A 25,064-nucleotide genomic window follows, 5' to 3' on the forward strand; every position below is an offset into this window, starting at 1 on the left:
GGAGGGATGACAGGGTGAGGGGTGTGGAGATCCAGCATAATACTCTCACACAAGGTGCATTTGCAGATGATCTGTTGCTCATAATATTGAACCCCACCGAGGCCTTCATAGCTGTGCATGTTATTTTAGACCACTTTGGTAGTTTATCCAATTTCAAGATAAATTTCAACAAGTCTAAGGTTTTAAGCTTGACCATAGATCCTGACACTCAGGGAACTTTGAAATGGCGTACCCCTTTTGACTACCAGTAGCTTCGCCTTTCTGGGTATACAATTACCTCCCACACCTCCTCTCTTTTTTCAGCTGATTACAAGGATCTCCCATGTTACAGTTGTGGGATATGCCATTCACCTCTTGGTTCGGACGTAGATCCCTGCTTAACACACTGATCCTTGTTGTTCCATTTTCTGTGGAACAATTTACGCCCTACGATGTCCCACTCCCGAGTAATTCAATCTATTAAAATTGGGGGTCTGGGCATTCCAGAGATCTTCTCGTATTACAGGGTAATACAAGGCATTGGAGTGGCTAATGAATACACCTGATAGGTTAGACATCTCTATTGAACAATCTGTGTCAAAGCTGTCCCTGCTCTTTCTGCTCTTACTTAAGACTCATATGACAAACATATCTCTCAACATACTGTCAATTTTATGACCCGCAGCACGGTTAGAATATGGCACAATGCATTGGCTAAGGTTCTTCTCACGCCTCTTTTTTCACCCTTGCTGCAGATAAGAGATGTTTTGTGGGACACTCCTGTGACATTGCAGACTTCTTTGTCGGCTCTCAGCAAACTTAACAGTACCCCGGTCAGGGAGCTCTTTAGGGAAGGACGGTATGTTCTGACTATGGACGCGGACTGTTTGACCCGCCACTCACTGACACACTTTCAAGTCTCTCACGTTTTACAATACATTAAGGGCTTCAGGTGGCACATATGCCTCCTCCTTCCCCTTTCAAAGCCAAAGTGCTATCTGTTAGGGAACCAAGTAAGATCTCTGTTCTATATTCCCTATTATTACCAGGTCAACTGTCTTCTACGCCTTCTTTCATCAAACAGTGGGAAAATGGTCTAAAGGTTACGTTTAGAAAAAAAGAGGTGCACTACTTGCTCTCCCAGACACCAAAAGTCTCTAGATATGTCAGGCTGCAGGAGAACTATTACAAGTTGCTAACAAGTGCCAATCAAACCATAATCTCATCCCGCAAAAAATGAGCCCCTACCCAAGACGATCGCCCAAAATATAAAAAAAACTATGGCTCTCTGACTATAGAGACACTAAAACATGATTTTTTTTTGTTTGTTTCAAAAATGATATTATTGTGTAAAACTTAAATAAATAAAATAAATCATACATATTAGGTATTGCCACGTCCGTAAGAACCTGCTCTATAAAAATATCACATCAAATATCACATCTAACCCCCTCAGATGAACACCGCAAAAAAATAAAATAAAAACGGTGTAAAAAAAGTGTAATACCAAGCGATCAAAAAGTCATACGCACCCCAAAATCGTACCACTCAAACTGTCATCTCATCCCGAATGCGACCCTACCTAAGACAATCGCATAAAAAACTAAAAAACTATGGCTCTCAGAATATGGAGACACTAAAACAGGATTTGTTTTTTTATAAAAAAATGCTGTTATTGTGTAAAACATAAATAAATAAAAAAAAGTATACATATTAGGTATTGCCGCGTCCGTAAGAACCTGCTGTATAAAAATATCACATGACCTAAACCCTCAGATGAACACCGTAAAAAAATAAAAATAAAGTGTTTCTAATAAGCCATTTTTGTCAGCTTACATTACAAAAAGTGTAATACCAAGCGATCAAAAAGTAATGCTCACATGAAAATAGTAGCAATTAAACAGAAAAAAATTAGACCCTACATAAGACAGTCAAATTAGACCCAAAAAATAAAAACTATGTCTTTCCGATTATGGAGACACAAAAAAAATAAAAAATGCTTTATTATGTAAAACTGAAACAAACAACCAAAATAACCATATTTGGTATTGTCGCATCCGTAACAACCTGCTCCATAAAAATACCACATGATCTAAGCTGTCAGATGAATGTTGTAAATAATAAATAAAAACGGTGCTAAAACAGCTATTTCTTGTTACCTTGCCTCACAAAAAGTGTAATATAGAGCAACCAAAAATCATATGTACCCTAAACTAGTACCAACAAAACTGCCACCCTATCCCGTAGTTTCTAAAATGGGGTCACTTTTTTGGAGTTTATACTCTAGGGGTGCATCAGGGGGGCTTCAAATGGGACATGGTGTCAAAAAAAACAGTCCAGCAAAATCTGCCTTCCAAAAACCGTATGGCATTCCTTTCCTTCTGCGCCCTGCCGTGTGCCCGTACAGCAGTTTACGACCACATATGGGGTGTTTCTGTAAACTACAGAATCAGGGCCATAAATATTGAGTTTGGTTTGGCTGTTAACCCTTGCTTTGTAACTGGAAAAAAATTATTAAAATGGAAAATCTGCCCAAAAAGTGAAATTTTGAAATTGTATCTCTATTTTCCATTAATTCTTGTGGAACACCTAAAGGGTTAACGACGTTTGTAAAATCAGTTTTGAATACCTTGAGGGGTGTAGTTTCTTAGATGGGGTCACTTTTATGGAGTTTCTACTCTAGGGGTGCATCAGGGGGGCTTCAAATGGGACATGGTGTCAAAAAAAACAGTACAGCAAAACCTGCCTTCCAAAAACCGTATGGCATTCCTTTCCTTCTGCGCCCTGCCGTGTGCCCGTACAGAATCAGGGCTATAAAGGGTTAACGACGTTTGTAAAATCAGTTTTGAATACCTTGAGGGGTGTAGTTTATAGAATGGGGTCATTTTTGGGTGGTTTCTATTATGTAAGCCTCGCAAAGTGACTTCAGACCTGAACTGGTCCCTAAAAATTGGGTTTTTGAAAATTTCAGAAAGATTTCAAGATTTGCTTCTAAACTTCTAGGCCTTGTAACATCCCCAAAAAATAAAATATCATTCCCAAAATGATCCAAACATGAAGTAGACATTTGGGGAATGTAAAGTTTTTACAAATTTTGGGTAAATTTGGTATTTTTTTATAAATAAAAATGAATTTTTTTGACTTCATTTTACCAATGTAATGTACAATATGTGACGAAAAAACAATCTCAGAATGGCCTGGATAAGTCAAAGCGTTTTAAAGTTATCAGCACCTAAAGTGACACTGGTCAGATTTGCAAAAAATGGCCAAGTCCTTAAGGTGAAATAGGGCCAGAGTCCTTAAGGTGAAATAGGGCCAGAGTCCTTAAGGGGTTAAAAAGTGTGTTTTGGAAATTTTCTGAAAAAATTCAAGATTTGCTTCTAAACTTGTAACATAGTACATAAGGCCGAAAAAAGACATTTGTCCATCCAGTTCGGCCTGTTATCCTGCAAGTTGATCCAGAGGAAGGCAAAAAACCCTGTGAGGTAGAAGCCAATTTTCTCCACTTTAGGGGAATAAAAAATTCCTTCCCGACTCCAATCATGCAATCAGAATAACTCCCTGGATCAACGACCCCTCTCTAGTAGCTATAGCCTGTAATATTATTAAGCTCCAGAAATACATCCAGGCCCCTCTTGAATTCCTTTATTGTACTCACCATCACCACCTCCTCAGGCAGAGAGTTCCATAGTCTCACTGCTCTTACCGTAAAGAATCCTCTTCTATGTTCGTGTACAAACCTTCTTTCCTCCAGACGCAGAGGATGTCCCCTCGTTAAGCCTTCTAATGTCCCCAAAAAATAAAATGCCATTCACAAAATGATCCAAACATGAAGTAGACTTATGGGGAATATAAAGTAATAACTATTTTTGGAGTTATTACTATCTATTATAGAAGTAAAGAAATAGAAATTTGCTAATTTTTCTAAATTTTTTGATTCAATTTTACCACTGTCATGAAGTACATTATGTGACGAGAAAACAATCTCAAAATGGCCTGGATAAGTGAAAGCTTTTTAAAGTTATTACTACATAAAGTGACACGTGTCAGATTTGCAAAAAAATGGCCTGGTCCTTAAGGGGTTAAGATGTTTCTATGTACAGGCTGATGACTATTTGTACTGGAGATATGTTTGTTTATGGAAGTGTATGCTCAGTGACCTTTGTTACTTGTTTTTGAGATGATATAGTCTCTTAATTTCAGGAGGCTCCTGTGAATTCAGAAGCACTGTAGAAGCAGTTCTTTTATCAGTCTCAGAAGTTCTGATAGCTCTGACCTGCCCCCACTTCCTCTCTGCAGTCTCTGTTACTTAAGACGACTCCCAGAAAAAAATAATTCTCTGACCTGTTAGAATGATGTAAATTGTAATGAAGGTAATCTTTTTACTGGTGACTGCATATGTGAGTCTTAACCTCCCTTCTGATCCTCAGCAGTATCATGTGACCAGCACTCTGATCAATCTCCAGCTGACACAGGACAGGAAGTTCATTACTTCTCTATTCATTCCTCTGAGACTGACATTGAGGCTCTCATAGGTATACATAGAGAAACTGGCTTCCTGTCCACACATCATATGCTGTGGTATTTGGAAAGTCAGAGTGCTGGTCTCATGACACATCTGAGGATCAGAAGGGAGGTTATAACTAACAAATACAGTCACTGATGAAAAGATTATCTGCACTACCGTTTACATCATGAACCTTTCTAAGTCCAGAAGATGAAAAATTTTGTTGGGAGTGCTTTGCCTGACAACAGGCAGTGGACTGCAAAATAGGTGGAAGTGAGACCCCTAGTGCTCATGAGTTTACAGCTTTTTTTCAGGTGAATGCAGGTGTATTTTTTAAATGAAGTGATTTAGAAATTTGCTAGTTACACCATCCTATATTAAATTAAATGAATTTGTGTGAAAGTACAGTGACTCTTTAAGAATGAGAAAATTACCGTAAGTAAAAACATTACTCAATACTGAAGGCCCAAAATAGGGTGATCTTTAAGGGTACCTTGACACATGGCCAAAATTTCTGCGACTGAAAAGCTCCATTCAACTGATTTTCGGTCTCATAAATGTTTTGTAATGTGGTCTAATGTACTATAATTGCTTGTTTTACAGATGTTAAATGAAGCATCCTTGGGAAAAGTGCGCATTGTTCATGGTGACATTCTGACATATAGGATGGACAGAGCATTTCCCAATCATTTGAAGAAAGCATGGGAAGATGGTAAGCCCCATTTATGTAAAAGAAAAAGAAAATGTGTCATTTTAGCTTTGGTGTAATGCAGATAACTACCTCTAGGGTTCATGCACACAAACAAGTAAAGAAAAAATGTCCTATTTGCCCATAGCAAGCAATCAGATTCCACCTCTCCCTTTTCACAGTTCCTTTGGAAAATAAAAGGTGGAATCTGATTTGTTGCTCTGGGCAACTAACCCAGCTTTCCTTGGCACCAATTTTGGTAAATCTCCCCCTAAGGATTTACACATATGGGTGTTTTTACTTGCGCAAGATCAAAAATTGCAGCATGTTCTATCTCTGTGCACTCTGGTATTGCCAGAGTTGTGTAAGGCTCCACCCGGCCCCATTCACTATAATGGGAACCGGCGAAGATCCAGCTGCATTCCTGCAAATATGCAGAGAATCGGCCGGACGAGCACCACTGCACGTAGCAGTAGTCTTCCTGCTGATTCTTGACATAGTTGCCGGAACGCGGCCGGATCTCCACTGGTCCTTATTATAGTGAATGGGGCTTACACACCTCCGGCAATGCCATAGTTCCCAGAGATTCGACAGGCTGTTCCCTACCGGAACAGCCTGCCGGATCTCTAAGGCTAGTGTGCAACTAAATATATCAAGAAAAGGCTGGGCACTCACTATATCTGGAGTAAGTGGTACTTTATTAATCCAACCATAAAATCTTAAAATCTTAAATATATATGTGTGACAAGTCTGGCCAGACTAAAAAGTGATAAATAATAGATAAATATACAATAGTGAAGTTAAAAGTGTAGGTTCTCCAGTAAAACCCGATCTTTGAGGATGAATATAGTTCTCGATCCAATATGCTAAAATTTCACATTAATATTGTAAAATTCGTGGAAATAATCGCATATAATTGCCGCGAAAATAAATGTTCGTAAATAATTTTGAATTCGTCTATGCGGTTTGTGCAGTATCCATCAACAAATCGAGACTGTGTCTTTCAATTGTGGAGTTGAATGGTGTTATTTGATTCGAACTAATAAATCGATTATGCCCCCATCACAAATGCTTAGTTTACCTCTATGCAGTGTGTCTACTCACAAGCCAGATCGATATAGGAGGAATCCGGTGGACAGTCCGCGGCGTCCCGCGTGGTGGTTAAACCAGATCCACTACTGCTTACTCACGTGAGTATCGACTTCACCAGAGTATACGATTCTTTATAGTTTCTACTGGGATATCGAGGGCGTCTCCACTATAGTGTTCTTAATCGTCCGCTTTTGGCGAATATAGCTTTGTCTCACTGGCGCCAGTGGCTTCTTTGCGTGTTTCCGGGTCTCCGAATGGCACAGGCTTGTACGATCTGATTGCGTTTTTTTCTCTCTCAGAATGTTCGTAACTGTAAATGCCGGTGGTCTTTATGTTAAGCAGGAGGATCCAAACCAAACGCGTTTCGGGGCTCTAAGTGGCCCCTTCCTCAGTGGTTAAACTATCCTCCATAATCCGTGTCCTTATATAGGGGATTTGTAACATACAAAACATACAATGGATCCAGCTCCCATCAAACAATGTGATGGATTTGACCTGGATCGAGCATTACTGATTCTTTCATATTATTTCCATAATGACACTTTTCCTCATAAATTTTCATCAGGCATATTGAACAAGTACCCTAAATTGTATTGCACCAAAAAACGCAAAATATCCCAAAAAACGCATATGCGGTATTAATGCGTTTTCATTGCGTTTTCCATAAAAAAAATCTCCTACAACATAACCAAAACATAAATAACATATATAAATCTCTACATATATAAAATATGTTAAAATACAATATAAAAATATGTAATAATCTATAAAACTTGAGTCCTTCATGTCAACGAAAAAATTTATATTGACAAAGGTTTATATTATACAACAGTGAGAATATTATCACTGTTGGAAAACCCTTGTTATATGATGGAGTGTTTTAAAAAACTAAAAGCTGATGTAAAAACATAAAAAAATCTACAAAGTGTAAGGCATTCTTTGTTGGCTTGGAGACCGACTCTTATTCTCCCCAAATAACACCACATCTATTGTGATATTAATTTTACTTTCTGATGCCCTTCGGGGAAAATGTCGTATAATAAGGGAGGACCGGCCACATTTAATTATGGTACGGTCCCACGTCGGCCGGTGGCACCCACCTCACCTCCATCCTACAAGAATCCAAAAAGCTCAAATTCAGAGTTCAAACCCATTGGCAGGAGTCTATTAAATTCGAAGATTTTTTGTGTCTCCGCTCTCAACATCCTGCCAATATGGTCTCCTCCTCTCCAATCCTTCTGTACTTTTTCCAAAGGCGCGAACTTGAGTCCCGAAGGGTCCTGATTATGAAAAGTTTTAAAATGACTAGAGAGAGAATGATTCTCAAATCCCTTTTTGATCTTAGATATATGTTCAGCTATTCTTTTTTTCAATAACCTCTTGGTCCTTCCAATATATTGGCGTCTGCAAGGGCACTCAATGATGTAAATTACATCACTTGAGTCACAAGATAAAAACTCTTTGATCGTTTGTTTATACCCATTAGAAGTGGATGTGATTACCATAGTTTTTTTCGGAAATGATGTGGACTTGCAATTATTGCATTGTCCACACCTAAAAAAGCCCTTAATATCTAGTGTGCAACTAGCCTAATGCAGTACAAACAGTTTAAGGCCTCACGCACGCGACTGTGTCCATATTGTGATCCGCAAAATACGGATACTAGCCAAGTGCAATCCACATTTTTCTCTCTCCCATCACTAGAAATTACTATTCTTGTTTCAATACAGATATAGGTCTTATTCTGTAATTTGTGAAATGGACACATGGATGTGGACAGCACACTGATGGCATCCATGTGCTGCCTTTTTTTTTTTTGGCGGACCCATAGAAATTAATAGGTCAGTGCGCAATCCACAAAAAATGAGGATCGGACACGGATACAAAATTGTGTGCATGAGGCCTAAATAAGATATAGCTATATATATATATATATATATATATATATATATATTAGTGTCAGGTCCATAAATATTGGGACATTGACACAATTCAAAAATTTTTGGCTCTATACACCACCACAATGAAACGAACAAGATGTGCTTTAACTGCAGACTGTCAGCTTTAATTTGAGGGTATTTACGTATATACTCGAGTATAAGCCGACCCGAATATAAGCCGAGGCCCCTAATTTTACCCCAAAAAAAGGGAAAAATTATTGACTCGAGTATAAGACTAGGGTGGGAAATGCAGCTATAATGCAGAGTGTATGTGTATATAATGCACACACTCTACATTATATACACACATCTGCAAGAGGGTGACTCCGATTGATGGGAGTCTGACTCTGACTCCCTGTATTTAATGCAGAGTGTGTGCATTATATACACACACACATTGCATTAAATACAGGGAGCCATCCACAGATCTCCCCCCTAAACAGTGCCATCCACAGATCTCCCCCCTAAACAGTGCCATCCACAGATCCCCCTACAGTGCCATCCACAGATCCCCCTCCCCGACGCTCACAGCAGTATATTTATAAACGAATCAGTAACTACGGTATCTTACTTTGTCTTAGCTCCGGTAATAGCAGGCAGTGCGGGGGGCGGCGCTCACTCACTGACGTCACGCGCCTGCTCCCACTAGGTGGCGCAGGCGCGTGACGTCAGTGAGTGAGCGCCGCCCCCCGCACTGCCTGCTATTACCGGAGCTAAGACAGACCTAGACTCCAGTATAAGACGAGGGGGCTTTTTAAGCACAAAAATATGTGCCAAAAAACTTGTCTTATACTTGAGTATATACGGTACATCCAAATCAGGTGAACGGTGTAGGAATTACAACAGTTTGCATATGTGCCTCCCACTTGTTAAGAGACCAAAAGTAATGGGACAATTGGCTTCTCAGCTGTTCCATGGCCAGGTGTGTGTTATTCCTTCGTTATCCCAATTACAATGAACAGATAAAAGGTCCAGAGTTCATTTCAAGTGTGCTATTTGCATTTGGAATCTGTTGCTGTCAACTCTCAAGATGAGATCCAAAGAGCTGTCACTATCAGTGAAGCAAGCCATCATTAGGGTCCATTCACACGTCTGCAATTTCGTTCCGCATCTTTCGGAACGGAATTGCGGACCCATTCATTTCTATGGGGCAGCACGATGTGCTGCCCGGATCCGGAATTGCGGATCCGCACTTCCGGGTCCGCAATTCCGATCCCGAAAAAAATATAACATGTCCAATTGCGGACAAGAAAAGGCATTTTCTATGAAAATGCCGGCGATGTGCGGTCTGCAAAATGCGGAACGCACATCGCCGATGTCCGTGTTTTGTGGATCCGCAAAACACACACGGACGTGTGAATGGACCCTTAGACTGAAAAAACAAAACAAACCCATCAGAGAGATAGCAAAAACATTAGGCGTGGCCAAAACAGTTTGGAACATTCTTAAAAAGAAGGAACGCATCGGTGAGCTCAGCGACACCGGAAGACCACGGAAAACAACTGTGGTGGATGACCGAAGAAATCTTTCCCTGGTGAAGAAAACACCCTTTACAACAGTTGGCCAGATCAAGAACACTCTCCAGGAGGTAGGTGTATGTTAGTGAAAGACAACAATCCTGAGAAGACTTCACCAGAGTGAATACAGAGGGTTCACCACAAGATGTAAACCATTAGTGAGCCTCAAAAACAGGAAGGCCTGATAAGGGTTCGTTCACATCACCGTTCAGCCTTTCCGTTCTCCTGCTCCGTTTAGGAGTAGGAAAACGGAAAGGACGGAGAAGGCACATAACTGAGCCAAACGGAGCCTAAGGACCCCATAGACTATAATGGGGTCCGTTATGTTTCCGCTCAGAAGATGATTTTGAAGCGGAGACAAAAGTCCTGCATGCACAACGTTTGTCTCTGCTCAAAAATCATCTTCTGAGTGGAAAGATAACGGACCCCATTATAGTCTTTGGGGTCCTTAGGCTCCGTTTGGCTCAGTTATGTGCCTTCTCCGTCCTTTCCGTTTTCCTACTCCTAAACGGAGCAGGAGAACGGAAAGGCTGAACGGTGATGTGAACAAAGCCTTAGAGTTTGCCAAACGACATCTAAAAAAGCCTTGACAGTTCTGGAACAACATCCTATGGACAGATGAGACCAAGATCAACTTGTACCAGGGTGATGGGAATAGAAGAGTATGTAGAAGTAAAGGAACTGCTCATGATCCTAAGCATACCACCTCATCAGTGAAGCCTGGTGGTGGTAGTGTCATGGTGTGGGCATGTATGGCTGCCAATGGAACTGGTTCTCTTGTATTTATTGATGATGTGACTGCTGACAAAAGCAGCAGGATGAATTCTGAAGTGTTTCGGGCAATATCTGCTCATATTCAGCCAAATGCTTCAGAACTCATTGGTTGGCGCTTCACAGTGCAGATGGACAATGACTCAAAGCATACTGCAAAAGCAACCAAAGAGTTTTTTAAGGGAAAGAAGTGGAATGTTATGCAATGGCCAAGTCAATCACCGGACCTGAATCCGATTGAGCATGCATTTCACTTGCTGAAGGCAAAACTGAAGGGAAAATGCCCCAAGAACAAGAAGGAACTAAAGACAGTTGCAGTAGAGGCCTGACAGAGCATCACCAGGGATGAAACCCAGCGTCTGGTGATGTCTATGCGTTCCAGACTTCAGGCTGTAATTGACTGCAAAGGATTTGCAACCAAGTATTAAAAAGTGAAAGTTTGATTTATGATGATTATTCTGTCCCATTACTTTTGATCCCGTAACAAGTGGGAGGCACATATGCCAACTGTAATTCCTACACCGTTCACCTGATTTGGATGTAAATACCCTCAAATTAAAGCTGACAGTTAAAGCACATCTTGTTTGTTACATTTCAAATCCATTGTGATGGTGTATAGAGCCAAAAATGTTAGAATTGTGTCGATGGACCTGGCTTGTATATATACACTGCTCAAACAAATAAAGGGAACACAAAAAGAACACATCCTAGATCTGAGTTAATTAAATATTCTTCTGAAATACTTTGTTCTTTACATAGTTGAATGTGCTCACAACAAAATCACACAAAAATAAAAAAATGGAAATCAAATTTTTCAACCCATGGAGGTCTGGATTTGGAGTCACACTCAAAATTAAAGTGGAAAAACACACTACAGGCTGATCCAACTTTGATGTAATGTCCTTAAAACAAGCCAAAATGAGGCTCAGTAGTGTGTGTGGCCTCCACGTGCCTGTATGACCTCCCTACAACGCCTGTGCATGCTCCTGATGAGGTGGCGGACGGTCTCCTGAGGGATCTCCTCCTAGACCTGGACTAAAGCATCTGCCGACTCCTGGACAGTCTGTTGTGCAACGTGACGTTGGTGGATAGAGCGAGACATGATGTCAAAGATGTGCTCAATTGGATTCAGGTCTGGGGAACGGGCGGGCCAGTCCATAGCATCAATGCCTTCGTCTTGCAGGAACTGCTGACACACTCCAGCCACTTGAGGTCTAGCATTGTCTTGCATTAGGAGGAACCCAAGGCCAACCGCACCAGCATATGGTCTCACAAGGGGTCTGAGGATCTCATCTCCGTACCTAATGGCAGTCAGGCTACCTCTGGCGAGCACATGGAGGGCTGTGCAGCCCTCCAAAGAAATGCCACCCCACACCATTACTGACCCAATGCCAAACCGGTCATGCTGGAGGATGTTGCAGGCAGCAGAACGTTCTCCACGGCGTCTCAAGACTCTGTCACATCTGTCACATGTGCTCAGTGTGAACCTGCTTTCATCTGTGAAGAGCACAGGGCGCCAGTGGAGAATTTGCCAATCTTGGTGTTCTCTGGCAAATGCCAAACGTCCTGCACGGTGTTGGGCTGTAAGCACAACCCCCACCTGTGGACGTCGGGCCCTCATATCACCCTCATGGAGTCTGTTTCTGACCGTTTGAGCAGACACATGCACATTTGTGGCCTGCTGGAGGTCATTTTGCAGGGCTCTGGCAGTGCTCCTCCTGTTCCTCCTTGCACAAAGGCGGAGGTAGCGGTCCTGCTGCTGGGTTGTTGCCCTCCTACGGCCTCCTCCACGTCTCCTGATGTACTGGACTGTCTCCTGGTAGCGCCTCCATGCTCTGGACACTACGCTGACAGACACAGCAAACATTCTTGCCACAGCTCGCATTGATGTGCCATCCTGGATAAGCTGCACTACCTGAGCCACTTGTGTGGGTTGTAGACTCCGTCTCATGCTACCACTAGAGTGAAAGCACCGCCAGCATTCAAAAGTGACCAAAACATCAGCCAGGAAGCATAGGAACTGAGAAGTGGTCTGTGGTTATCACCTGCAGAACCACTCCTTTATTGGGGGGTGTCTTGCTAATTGCCTATAATTTCCACCTGTTGTCTATCCCATTTTCACAACAGCATGTGAAATTGATTGTCACTCAGTGTTGCTTCCTAAGTGGACAGTTTGATTTCACAGAAGTGTGATTGACTTGGAGTTACATTGTGGTGTTTAAGTGTTCCCTTTATTTTTTTTGAGCAGTGTATTTATATATATAAGGGCCGTCAGGGTGCCTTTACATGCGCAGCCGCTGCTGCATTCACTTCTATGGTTATTACAGAAATTGCTGAGTCAGCTCAGCTGTTTTAGGCAGTCCCATAGAAAGGAATAGAAGACGGCCTGCATGGATGGTGGCTGGAACGGAACCCTCTCCGGCACTTTGCAGCCTCCCAGAGGTGGGACCTCCACCTATCAGACATTGGGAACATATGCTAGCGATTTGCCGCCAATGTCCAAAATAGGAATAACCCTTTAACAACTGTCAAATAGCCTGAAGATGACATGTTAACACATGTAAAACTCCTTCTGTTTTCCCTTTCTTGTGAAATCAAGTAATATCCTATATTTTGTTGCCAAATTAAATCTGTTAATTAAGGTAAGGGTTATATGCGCACTGGCTGGCCAATGTTTAGTTCTGGAAGTTCCCTGGCTCCTTTATCATAGTATACGTTTGGGGGTTGATTTATCAAACTGGTGTAAAGTAGAACTGGCTTAATTGCCCATAGCAACCAATAGATTCTATCTTCCACAGCTCCTTTGTAAAATGAAAGGTGGAATCTGATTGGTTGCTATGGGCAACTGAGGCAGTTCTACTTTACACAAGATAAATCCTCCCCCCCCTCTTGGTTTTTTTGCATCTTTCAGTTAGGTTCTCCACCAGTCTTTTTCTAACCTTTGGAGTCCTACAGCTTAGTTTCTGAGATGTTGGACGTAAAGTCCTGATACTTCTTGACATTAGCCATTGTACTGGACCACTGCTGGTGCCTTCTGTTGAGGTATTCCTCCAGTCAGCTTTAAAGAGATCCTTACCATCCTTACTAGCTTTCTTTGTGAGTGTTTTTGCTATTTTTACAGCAGCTTCAGCTTTACCATTGGACTGACTGGGATATGGAGATGATGTAATATGAAACAGAGATTGCTCGGTATAATATACAAGGGGCAGAATTTGTTTTGAACCTATGTATGCCCCCAAAAACATCAGGCCCCGCAATCAGAGGACCCGAGTCTCTACAGACTTATGCCTTAGGCTCCATTTACACGACCGTATTTTTGGTCCACATCGGATCTGCATTTTTTGCAGTTCGCACACAGACTCATTTGCAGAAAAACTACATCTGTATTTCTACTCTGCAGTCCTGCAAAAAAGATAGAACAGGTCCTATTCTTGTCAATTTTGCAGACAAGGATAGGCATTTTTACAATGGATCTGCAAATAAAACGCATGCAACACGGACGTCACACGGATGACATCCTTATTTTTATGTATCTGAATTTTGGGGATTGCAAAATACATGCAGTTGTGTGAATGTAACCTCTTTCACACAGTCAGTGTTCGATCAGTGATTTCCATCAGTTACTATGAGCCAAAACCAGATGCGGCTCTAAACACAGAACAGGAGCAGATCTTTCCCTTATACCTTATGTCTGTGGAGGCTCCAATCCTAGTTTGTGTGAATAAGGTTTAATAGCATTCTCTGTAGGTCTGAAAGGGCATACATAGGTTGCAGACTTCTTCTGCCCATTATTTATTAGACCCAGCAATCTTTGTTTTGTTTTACTCCCTACGCGACGCGCCCGCCCGCTGTGTGTGATGTGCGCGTCGGACGTCTCCGCTCCTCTGTATTGCCACGGCCCGGCAAACAATCCTCCAAGGCCTGGTCCTAGGCCGTGGCCCGGCGGTTGGGGACCGCTGTTGTAATGCATTGCAGAGGGGATCAGACCTCAGAGGTTGAAGTTCCAGAGTGGGACAAAAAAAAGTGAAAATAAATGTAAAAAAAAGTGTTTTTCATAATAAAAAAAAGTTTCAAGTAAAAAAAATAAAACAATTCCCCAAATAAAACACATAAAATTGTAAAGAAAACCAGACATATTGGTTATTGCCGCGTCCGTAATGACCGGCTCTTTAAAAATTTCACATGATCCACCCCCTGACCTAACTAAATTTTAAGAAATATACGTATTAGTTGTTGCCGCGTCCGTAACGACCTGCTGTATAAAAATATCACATGACATAACCCCTCAGGTGAACACCGTAAAAAAAAATACATTTTTTGTCATCTTACATCACAAAAAGTGTAATATCAAGCGATCAAAAAGTCATATGCACCCTAAAATAGTACCAATCAAACCATCATCTCATCCCGCAAAAAATTAGCCCCTACCTAAGGCAATCGCCCAAAAAAAAACAACTATGGCTTTCAGAATATGGAGGCACTAAAACATATATATTTTTTTCAAATTATTATTATGTAAAACTGAAACAAACAACCAAAAAAGTTGTCATATTTGGTATTGTCGTGTCAGTAACAACCTGCTCTATAAAAATAGCACATGATCTAACCTGTCAGATGAACATTGTAAATAACAAAAAATAAAAACTGTCCCGAACCCATAGGTTACTGCACTCATAATATCATATGAGTTCGGGACAATGGTCCTGCTGAATGAAGATAGAAGGACCAGAGAAAGTCCTTTTGCAGGTCCTTCAAGAAGAACAAAGAAGAGGATCCCGGCTGCGCGATCAAGTGGATGAGGTGAGTAATGTTTTTATTATTTTTTAACCCTCAAGTGACATTTCACTTTGCATTCTGTATTAAAGAATGCTATTATTTTTCACTATAACCATGTTATAAGGGAAAATAATAAAGTAAATGGGGACCCGGGTCGCTCATCCCTCGTCTCCTTAGCAATCATGCGTGAAAATCGCATTGCTGCGATTTTCACGCAACACACAAGTGATGCGTGAAAAATATTGCTCCTGTACACTGCTCCATTGAAATGAATGGGTCAGGATTTAGTGCATGTGCAATGCAATCACCTCACGCATTGCACCTGCGCGGAAAACTCGCCCGTGTGAAAGGGGCCTTAGAGTAGAAACTCCAAAAAGATGACCCTATTTTGGAAACTACAGAATAAGGTGGCAGTTTTGTTGGTACTATTTTAGGGTACATATGATTTTTGCTTACTCTATATTACACTTTTTGTGAGGCAACATAACAAAAAATAGCTGGTGCTCCCGTGCACACGATTTATGCCGCTCACGGACCATATGTCTCGGGGGGCATAAGTCCTAAAAGTGATTTTTAGCCTAAATGACAAGACATATGGGGGTAAGATTAGTATATTTTAAACTAAATTGAGGAGACTGATGTGATGATGTTGAAAGCTCTGTAGCTAAAATCCGGATGACAGAATCCCTTTAAGTAATCTTATCCTGGCAAGAAAAATAAGTCCATGTCTAGTGTGCTGAGAATGCATGCTTCTATTCCTAAGTGGCTAGAAGGAGTCCTCGCTAACATTTCTGGGCGCAGCCTTATTTTTTGGTATAAGGATCTTGTGTCCTTCTTACAGAATTCCATGTTCCTACAGCCCCTGTTGTCCCTGATACAAATTGTCACTTTTTCTTTCTGGTCTGGCCATCCTATAAGAACAGTGGTAAAAAAAGGTATCGTCTGAATGAGCAGGATCAGTTCTACTAGGCGGTGTATAGGTGGTAGGCCTGGTTTAAAAAAGTTGATACTGCTCACAGATGCTCTTTAACCCTTAGAATACCGGATTTTATTTTATTTTTTTCCTTTTTCTTCCCTATCTTCCTTGAGCCATAACATTTTTATTTTTCTGTTCATATATCCATATAAGGGCTTATTTTTTGAGGGACAAGTTGTACTTTCTAATGCTACCATTTAATATGACATACAATGTAGTGGGAATCGGGGGAAAAAATTCCAAATGGGGTGGAATTGGAAAAAACCCGAAATTCCTCCACCGTTTTATGGGTTTTGTTCCTACTGCGTTCCCTTTGCGGCAAAACTGACCTGTGCCCTTCGTTCTCTGGGTCAGTACGATTACGATACCACATACAGTACAGACCAAAAGTTTGGACACACCTTCTCATTCAAAGAGTTTTCTTTATTTTCATGACTATGAAGGCATTAAAACTATGAATTAACACATGTGGAATTATATACATAACAAACAAGTGTGAAACAACTGAAAATATGTCATATTCTAGGTTCTTCAAAGTAGACATATTTTCAGTTGTTTCACACTTGTTTGTTATGTATATAATTCCACATGTGTTAATTCATAGTTTTGATGCCTTCAGTGTGAATCTACAATTTTCATAGTCATGAAAATAAAGAAAACTCTTTGAATGAGAAGGTGTGTCCAAACTTTTGGTCTGTACTGTATGTATAGGTTTTTATGTCTAAATAGTGTAAAAATACATTGAAACTGTGAAAAGAAATTTTTTTTACATCACCATATTGATGTTACATAACTTTTTTATAGTTATAACTAGAGATGAGCAAATTTCATATTTTGAAATTTGTTCACACTTCATTTGTTGGTTAAAGGTGAATTGCGTTATGGATTCCGTTACCACGGACCATAACGGCATTCTATAACGGAATGCCTTTAGAGGCATTCCGTTTTTCATTCCGTCATAATTGAAGTCTATGGGCTGCAAAACGCATCAGTCCCGTTTGTTATGCATAGACCTCTATTATAACGGAATGCCTCTAAAGGCATTCTGTTATGCATTCCGTCATAGAATTGCGTTATGGTCCGTGGTAACTAAATCCATAATGTAAACGAAGTGTGAACGAATTTCATAAGCGGAAATTCGCTCATCTCTAGTTATATCTAGAGAGTTGTGTGGGGGCTCATTTTTGGGGGGACGATCTGTAGTTTGTATTGATACCATTTTGGAGTGTGTTTGACATTTTATAACTTTTTTTTGGGTAAGAGAGGTGATGAAAAAATGGCAAATCGGCCATTTGACCCTTTTTTCTGTTACGCCATTCGCCGTATTGGAAAAATATTTTTTTATATTTTAATAGTACAGGCGTTTTCAGATGTGGTGATGCCCATGATGATTATATTTTTTGTTATTTATGTATTTATTTTTTTATTCTACAGAAAGGGGGGAGATTTAAACTTTTCTAATTTTTTAAATTTTAACAGTTTTATTTATGGTTTTGTAGCTCGTGTTTGGGGCTACAAAACTGTATTTAAAAAAAAAATTCTGTACCATTATGTTTATTATTAGGGTTGAGCGAATCGACTTCGGATGTTTCATCCGAAGTCGATTCGCTTATCCCTATTTATTATATATCCATATTGGTACAGAATTGCTCATTTCTTTAGTTGGCCTGCCACCTGCTGGGCAAAATAAGAATTGCAGCTTCACTACTCTGGGTCTCTTCAGAGAAACCCTGTGTATTGAAATCAATTACTGGCATCCTCATTGGCCGCAGAGGATGCCGGTAAGAAGCCCAGAAGCGCAAGCCTGCTGCTGGCACCATTTTTGCCCATCGCTCCAGCGCCATACATGTACATCACTGGCAGAGAAAGGGTTAAAAGCGCTCTCTAGTTGCTTATGATCGGTCTCAATGTTATTTTTTCCATGTAAATACTGATTAAACATCTGGCACGCACATACAATGGCAATTGTAGATCATCAATAAAGGAAACTCTTTAATTTTCCATATCTTGTACTGAAAAACAGCAAATAGTTTTTTAATGGGGTGAAATAAAAATCTGCCATGGTTTTTTGGGTTTTGTTATTATAGCATTCACTATGTGCTATGACATGACAAACTTAGGCTACATGCGCACGACCGTGGTGTGTTTTGCGATCTGCAAATTGCGGATCCGCAAAACACGGATGGCGTCTGTGCGCGTTCCGCAATTTGCGGAGCGGCACGGACAGCCTATTTATTTTTGCGGGGCCACGGAACGGAGCAACGGATGCGGACAACACACGGAGTGCTGTCCGCATCTTTTGCGGCCCCATTGAAGTGAATGGTTTTGGCGGCTCGGATGCGGACCAAAACAACGGCCATGTGCATAAGGCCTTATTCTGTGGGTCAGTACGATTACAGAGATAACACATTTGTATCGTTTTTATTAAGTTTTACTACTTTTAAACTATATAAACCTTTGAAAAAAATAAAATAAAATTTGCATTGCCATTTTGTGACACCCACAACTTTTTTTTGTATTTGTGTCTACAGAGTGTAAGGGCTTTTTTTTTGCAGGGCGAACTGTAGCTTTTATTAGTACCATTTTGAGGTTTGTAAAGCCTCATTCACACATGAGTGTTTTGGTCAGTGATTTCCATCAGGATTGTGAGCCAAAGCCAAGATTGGAGCCTCCATAGACATAAGGTCTAAGGCCATTTTCACACAAGCGAGTTTTCTGTGCGTTTGCAATGTGTGACGTGAACTCATAGCACCCACACTGATTCCCGACCCATTCATTTCAATGATTCTGTGTACATGAGCGTTGTTTTTCACGCATCAGTTCTGCGTTGCGTGAAAAACGCAGCATGTTCTATATTTTGCTTTTTTCACCCAGCCCTGGCCCCATAGAAGTGAATGGGGCTTCAGTGAAAAACGCATTGCATCCGGCAGCAAGTGCGGATGCAATGTGTTTTTCACTGATGGTTGCTAGGAGATGTTTGTAAACCTTCAGTTTTTTATCACGCGCGTGAAAAAATGCATCAAATCACATTGCACCGTTGAAAAAACTGAACGCAATTGCAGACAAAACTGACTGAACTTGCTTGCAAAATGGAGCAAATTTCACTGAACGCACCCTGAACACATCCGGACCTAATCCGTCACGCTCCTTTGAAAGAAGCCTAAGGCCTCTTTCAGACGGGCGTTGCGGTAAAATGTGCGGGTGCGTTACGGGAACACCCGCGATTTTTCCGCGCGAGTGCAAAACATTGTAATGCGTTTTGCACTCGCGTGAGAAAAACCGCGCATGTTTGGTACCCAAACCCGAACTTCTTCACAGAAGTTCGGGCTTGGGATCGGTGTTCTGTAGATTGAATTATTTTCCCTTATAACATGGTTATAAGGGAAAATAATAGCATTCTGAGTACAGAATGCATAGTAAAACATCGCTGGAGGGGTTAAAAAAAATAATAATTATTTAACTCACCTTAGTCCACTTGATCGCGTAGCCCGGCATCTCCTTCTGTCTTCATCTGATCTTTGTGCAGCAACAGGACCTGTGGTGACGTCACTCCGGTCATCACATGATCCATCACCATGCTAAAAGATCATGTGATGACCGAAGTGACGTCACCACAGGTCCTATTACTGCACAGAGATCAGATGAAGACAGAAGGAGATGCCGGCTACGCGATCAAGTGGACTAAGGTGAGTTAAATTATTATTATTATTTTTATTTTTTTTAACCCCTCCAGCGATGTTTTACTATGCATTCTGTATTCAGAATGCTATTATTTTCCCTTATAACCATGTTATAAGGGAAAATAATAATGATCGGGTCTCCATCCCGATCGTCTCCTAGCAACCAAGCGTGAAAATTGCATCGCATCCGCACTTGCTTGCGGATGCTTGCGATTTTCACGCAACCCCATTCACTTCTAGAATATAGAACATGCTGCGATTTTCACGCAACGCATAAGTGATGCGTGAAAATCACCGCTTATGTGAACAGCCCCATAGAAATTAATGGGTCGGTATTCAGTGCGGGTGCAATGCGTTCAACTCACGCATCGCATCTGTGCAGAATACTTGCCCGTGTGAAAGGGGCCTAAGGCCTAAGATCAGGATTCAGTGTTGGTGTTATGCATTTATGTCACGCATCGCACCCGCGCAGAAAACTCGCTTGTGTGAAAGGGGCCTAAGGGAAAGATCTGCACCTGTTCTATGTTTAGAACCGCACCTGGTTTTGGCTCAAAATCACTGATGAACATCACTGACCGAACACTGACGTGAGAATGCGGCATAAGACTTTTTGATCACTTTTTATTCAGTTTGTGTTTGGAGCGTCCAAGGTGACCAAAGAATGTAAAATTTTAATTTTTAAAAAAATTTTTGTTATGGCATTCACTGCCACCACCAATCTTTTAACAGTTTGGACATTTTTGGATGAAGATATGCTTTTTATGTTTATTTATTTGTTTATTTTTATGTGTAATATTGGGAAATGAGGCGATTAAAATTTTTAATCTTTTAAAAAAAATGTAACTCCCACTCCTGTCTAACACCACATATGCCACGGTCACAATTTTTTAATTTTTTTACTCATCTGCTTATCTGAGTACTTTTTCTGTAGGTGGGCAGCAACTCACATGAGACAGTCAAGCACCTACACCTCCCAGGATGCATTGAAATTCGCTCTTGTTTACCCCTTCTCCCCAGCTTACAAATGAGTCCCTCATGCATTCCTCCCAAACCCAAGGAGGGTCAGTATAAGCGCTACACATGCCATGGCAATTTCCTTTCCTCAGGGCCAAGCATCCACACTGTTCAAATGTCTGGGTTTGAAATCTCGCCATTGTGCCGGCGAGACTTTGTCGGCGCATTTACGATTGATCTCAGGAGGCTCTCCCTGCTGAAATCCACACAAACTCTGATGACGCATCCGTTTTGGCGCAGTGCAGATCTCAGAGCATGGTATCTATACATGCCCAATCCACTTTGTTCGGTCACATAGGAACAAAAAGGGAATAAAGTTGTCCTGCCAGACGCCATACACCCAGCCTCACACAAACCGATTGATGCCGGTCCGGCCAGATGGATGCCACACGCACCTAGGCCTGATTGTAAGTAGAATCACTTGTTGATGTCTGAGTCTTCCTCTACACATCGGCATTAGGGGGTCATTGTGCTTGCCTGTGTCTTTTCTACCAGATATATCTACTATCTTACAGTAGTTTATAGGGCGTCTTGTACCTCTTTTTTTGTGTGTTTCAGATGTACCTGGACTCTGCCATACGCACTCTAGATACAAATTAACCACGTTACCTATCAATAAGTGGTTAGAGGTAGCCAGCACCTCCCTCCCAACTGCCTAACATAAGCATAGTTTCTTATTTGGTTATGAGGTTTTTCTTAGTGCAAATAGACTAAGCCTTCTGAGTGATGCACTTCAGTCTGCCCTCTTCCACCCGTGCTCAGTAGCACATCGCTGACACTAAGTGGTTTAGGCAGCAGCTACTAGTACTTACCCCCGTCCCCTGACGATTCTAGGGGCTGTATGTAGTACTATTTCCTTTCCGTGTATGTTCTATTGAAGAAACGCGTAGGGACACATGAACATACCTCCTTTATATCCACGGTTCTGTCATCATTTATTCTAGTTTCACTAGATTAGGTGTCCTATCCATCACCCTGGCAGGGTCTCATAGGGACCTTATACCAGGGTAAGGTTCCGGACGGGACCACCCCTTGCGGGGCACGGATCCCGTGTTAGGGTATCAGGGTCATAGTAGGTCAAGCAGGGCACAACAGGGACAGCTCTTTTCCCTGCGGACCTTGATTAGGTATGACCTAACCTATGAAGAACCCCTCCCCCGCATAGGAACACCTTATCCATGTGCTGGGAAAAGAACTTATTTCCGGTTGACTCCTATGTCCGCTGTACACACGCATGGTTTGATTTATACCGGTAAGATCTACCCTTATTTTTACCCCGATTGGACATTCACCTGTTCTCCAAGTGGGATTCAGGACGTCCACGCTGGGGTGACTCTCGGCACCAATTGTGGCTCCTCTTGACCCTTGGGGTCCACACAGCCTTTATTAAGGGCTCGCCCTAGGGACTCTGTGTACCGCGACCCGCACTTTAGCGGCTCACTTGTACCCAGGTCCCGACTGTGTCTGTCTGTTTTTGTTTTGTCTGTAAGGGGACTATATATGTTTTAGTGATATCAATAAATACCATGTTTTAAACGTTACTGCCCCTTTGATTTTCCTCGGTCACTTAGGAGTTATCACCCTTAGTGCCCCGACATAGTAGTTATCCCGCTTAGTGCCCCCACATAGTAGTTATCCCCCTTAGTGCCCCCACATAGTAGTTATCCAGCTTAGTGCCCCCACATAGTAGTTATCCAGCTTAGTGCCCCCACATAGTAGTTATGTCCTAATTAATGCACCCCCTTCACAGTAGAATACTCACTTAGTGACCCCTCACAAAAGTGCTGCCCCCTTACGGCCCCTTTTCAATAGAGTTGCCCCTTCAGTTCCGTCCTTACAATAATGATACTTTCTTAGTGCTCCCCTTACAAAGTGTTGCCCCCTTAGTAACCACTCACGATAGTGTTACTCCCTTAGTTTCCCCCCTTAACATAATGATGCTTTCTTAGTGCTCCCCTTACAATAGTGTTGCCCCCTCAGTACCCCCTCACAATAGTGTTGCTCCCTTATTTCTCCCTCACAGTAGTGCTGCCCCCTTAGTGTCCCCTCGCAATGGTGCACAGAATCACAAAAACAGATCAGTTTGCACTGTTTTTCAATTTTCTAATCATAACTGATCTTAAATAGATTTTCCAGCCTTTTAATGTTAACGGTTTATCCTTAGGATAGTTCGTCAATATTAGATCAGTAGGGGCTGACTCTAGGCACCCTCTCTGATTAGCTGTTTGAAGGGGCCAAGACAATTGGAATAACACTGCAGCCTCTTTGTTGATTACTTTGGTTGGTATATTGGTTTGTGCTGCTCAATTCTGTACTTTTAGTAATGGTGGTCCAGGGTAGCACAGTTTGTTCCCTTTTAGGTTAATGGTACAAAGCTAAAATGCAGTGCACCGCTGTTACTAAAAGTATGGTGTTCAATGTTAGAATAGCCTAGATAACTGCTGAATGCAAAATTACGTATATGTCCCTCGTTCTCATTACATGGGCACAAGAGCTGCAAAAATGACAAAGCAGAAAAATTGCTTGGTCCTTAGGGCCTGAACTGGCCCGAGTCAAAAGGATTAACCCATCTTTTTTATTTTCTTAATTGACAACTCAACTGCTTGTTAACAAAAAAATAACTGGATGCATTGAAAGATTAAAGGGATTCTGTGACATCTTTTTACCCTATAGAGATGCTAGATCGCCGCTAGCATGTCTGCAGTATACCTGTCCCATAGCTCTGTGTGGTTTTATTGAGTGTAAAAAAGGATTTGATATATATATGTAAATCAGCCTGGTATGGAGCCCAAGGGGCTGCACTAACCGTTCTGGAGCCCAGCACCGCCTGTACCCACGAATCTCCTCCTTGCTCACAAAGTCAGATCGCCTAATCTTGCGGCGCGCAGTTCCTTCCCTGAGGCTGATGCCAGTACAGGGAAGGACACTGTGCCGTCACTGCGCATTGCGAGATTACGGCGATCTGACTTCGTGAGCAAGGAAGAGATTCGTGGGTACAGGCGGTGCTGGGCTCCTTCACAGAGGGGCATGGCTGGGCTCCAGAGCGGTTAGTAATTTTTTACACTCAATAAAAGCACTCGGAGCTATGGGACAGGTATACTGCAGACATGCTAGCGGCGATCTAGCCGTGCATGTTCGCATCTCTATGGGGTAAAAAGAGGTGACAGAATCCCTTTAATGTTGTTTTCTTTAACAGTTGTCCAATCCTTTTCGGTCAATGAACCTAGCGAATAATGACAAAATATGTGCAAACCGCTTAAAGATTTTGCATTCCAGAATAAGATACATTTTTCTGCTGTTTATTCATTCTACAGATCCACCAAATGTCCATATTATTGGGAATCTGCCTTTCAGTGTCTCAACACCTCTAATCATCAAGTGGCTGGAGGAGATGGCAAACAGAACTGGTCCATTCACATATGGCAGGACTCAGATGACTCTGACATTCCAGTGTGAAGTAGCTGAGGTATGATCAACAGCAGTGGTTTTACTCAGGATGATAAAACATGTCCAGCAATGCAAACTAAGATCATCATTTCTAGGCAGCACATCACCTCATTGCTTTAGGCGAACTGTGGGGAACGAATGATAATTCACACAAAAACCCAACGAGGATTGCAGCATGTAAATGTAACTAAACAGGTATCGTCGAGCGCTACTCGTTATTGGAAAATGATCTTCATGGGTAAATGGGCCTTTACTGTTTCAAAGCAACAAAATTTATATGAATGTTGCCCACCCTTCCTCAGGTTCAGGAGGGCTTCTTTTGTTGACAGTACACAAATCTGTAGAGGTTGGCAAGTATGAGCTAATTTTATCTAATATGATACTGTAAGAACTTCAAACGTTATCTAAACATGACTTTTCTTTTGAAACTGCTTTTTACTATAAGGCTGGTGTCACACACAGAGTTTTTCTGACATTTGTGAGGTGTTTTGCCTTTAAAGGGAACCCGTCATCAACTTTGTGTTGCCCATACTAACGGCAGTATAAAGTAGAGACAGGCGAGTTGATTTCAGCGGTCTGTCATTAAAAGTTAAAAGTAAGTGGTTGCTAAGAACCAGCAAAAAGAGTCACGGCCACCTGAGAAGAGTCCTGGTTATTCATGGATTCCTGCTCTTCTT

The 25,064-nt window shown here is 41.6% G+C and overlaps 1 protein-coding gene across 2 annotated transcripts in view; it reads left to right on the forward strand.

Annotated features, from left to right (window-relative positions):
• Nucleotides 1–25,064, forward strand: part of TFB1M (transcription factor B1, mitochondrial) — a 153,560-nt gene that overhangs the window by 41,231 nt on the left and 87,265 nt on the right. For both annotated transcript variants that reach the window (XM_040429381.1, XM_040429380.1), the window contains exons 4-5: nucleotides 5,090–5,198; nucleotides 24,255–24,406. In XM_040429381.1, coding sequence (XP_040285315.1) covers nucleotides 5,090–5,198; nucleotides 24,255–24,406 — 261 coding nt within the window. The remainder of the gene's footprint in view (nucleotides 1–5,089; nucleotides 5,199–24,254; nucleotides 24,407–25,064) is intronic.

This window comes from Bufo bufo, chromosome 4, assembly GCF_905171765.1.
Source record: "Bufo bufo chromosome 4, aBufBuf1.1, whole genome shotgun sequence".
NCBI classification, from domain to species: Eukaryota; Metazoa; Chordata; class Amphibia; order Anura; family Bufonidae; genus Bufo; species Bufo bufo.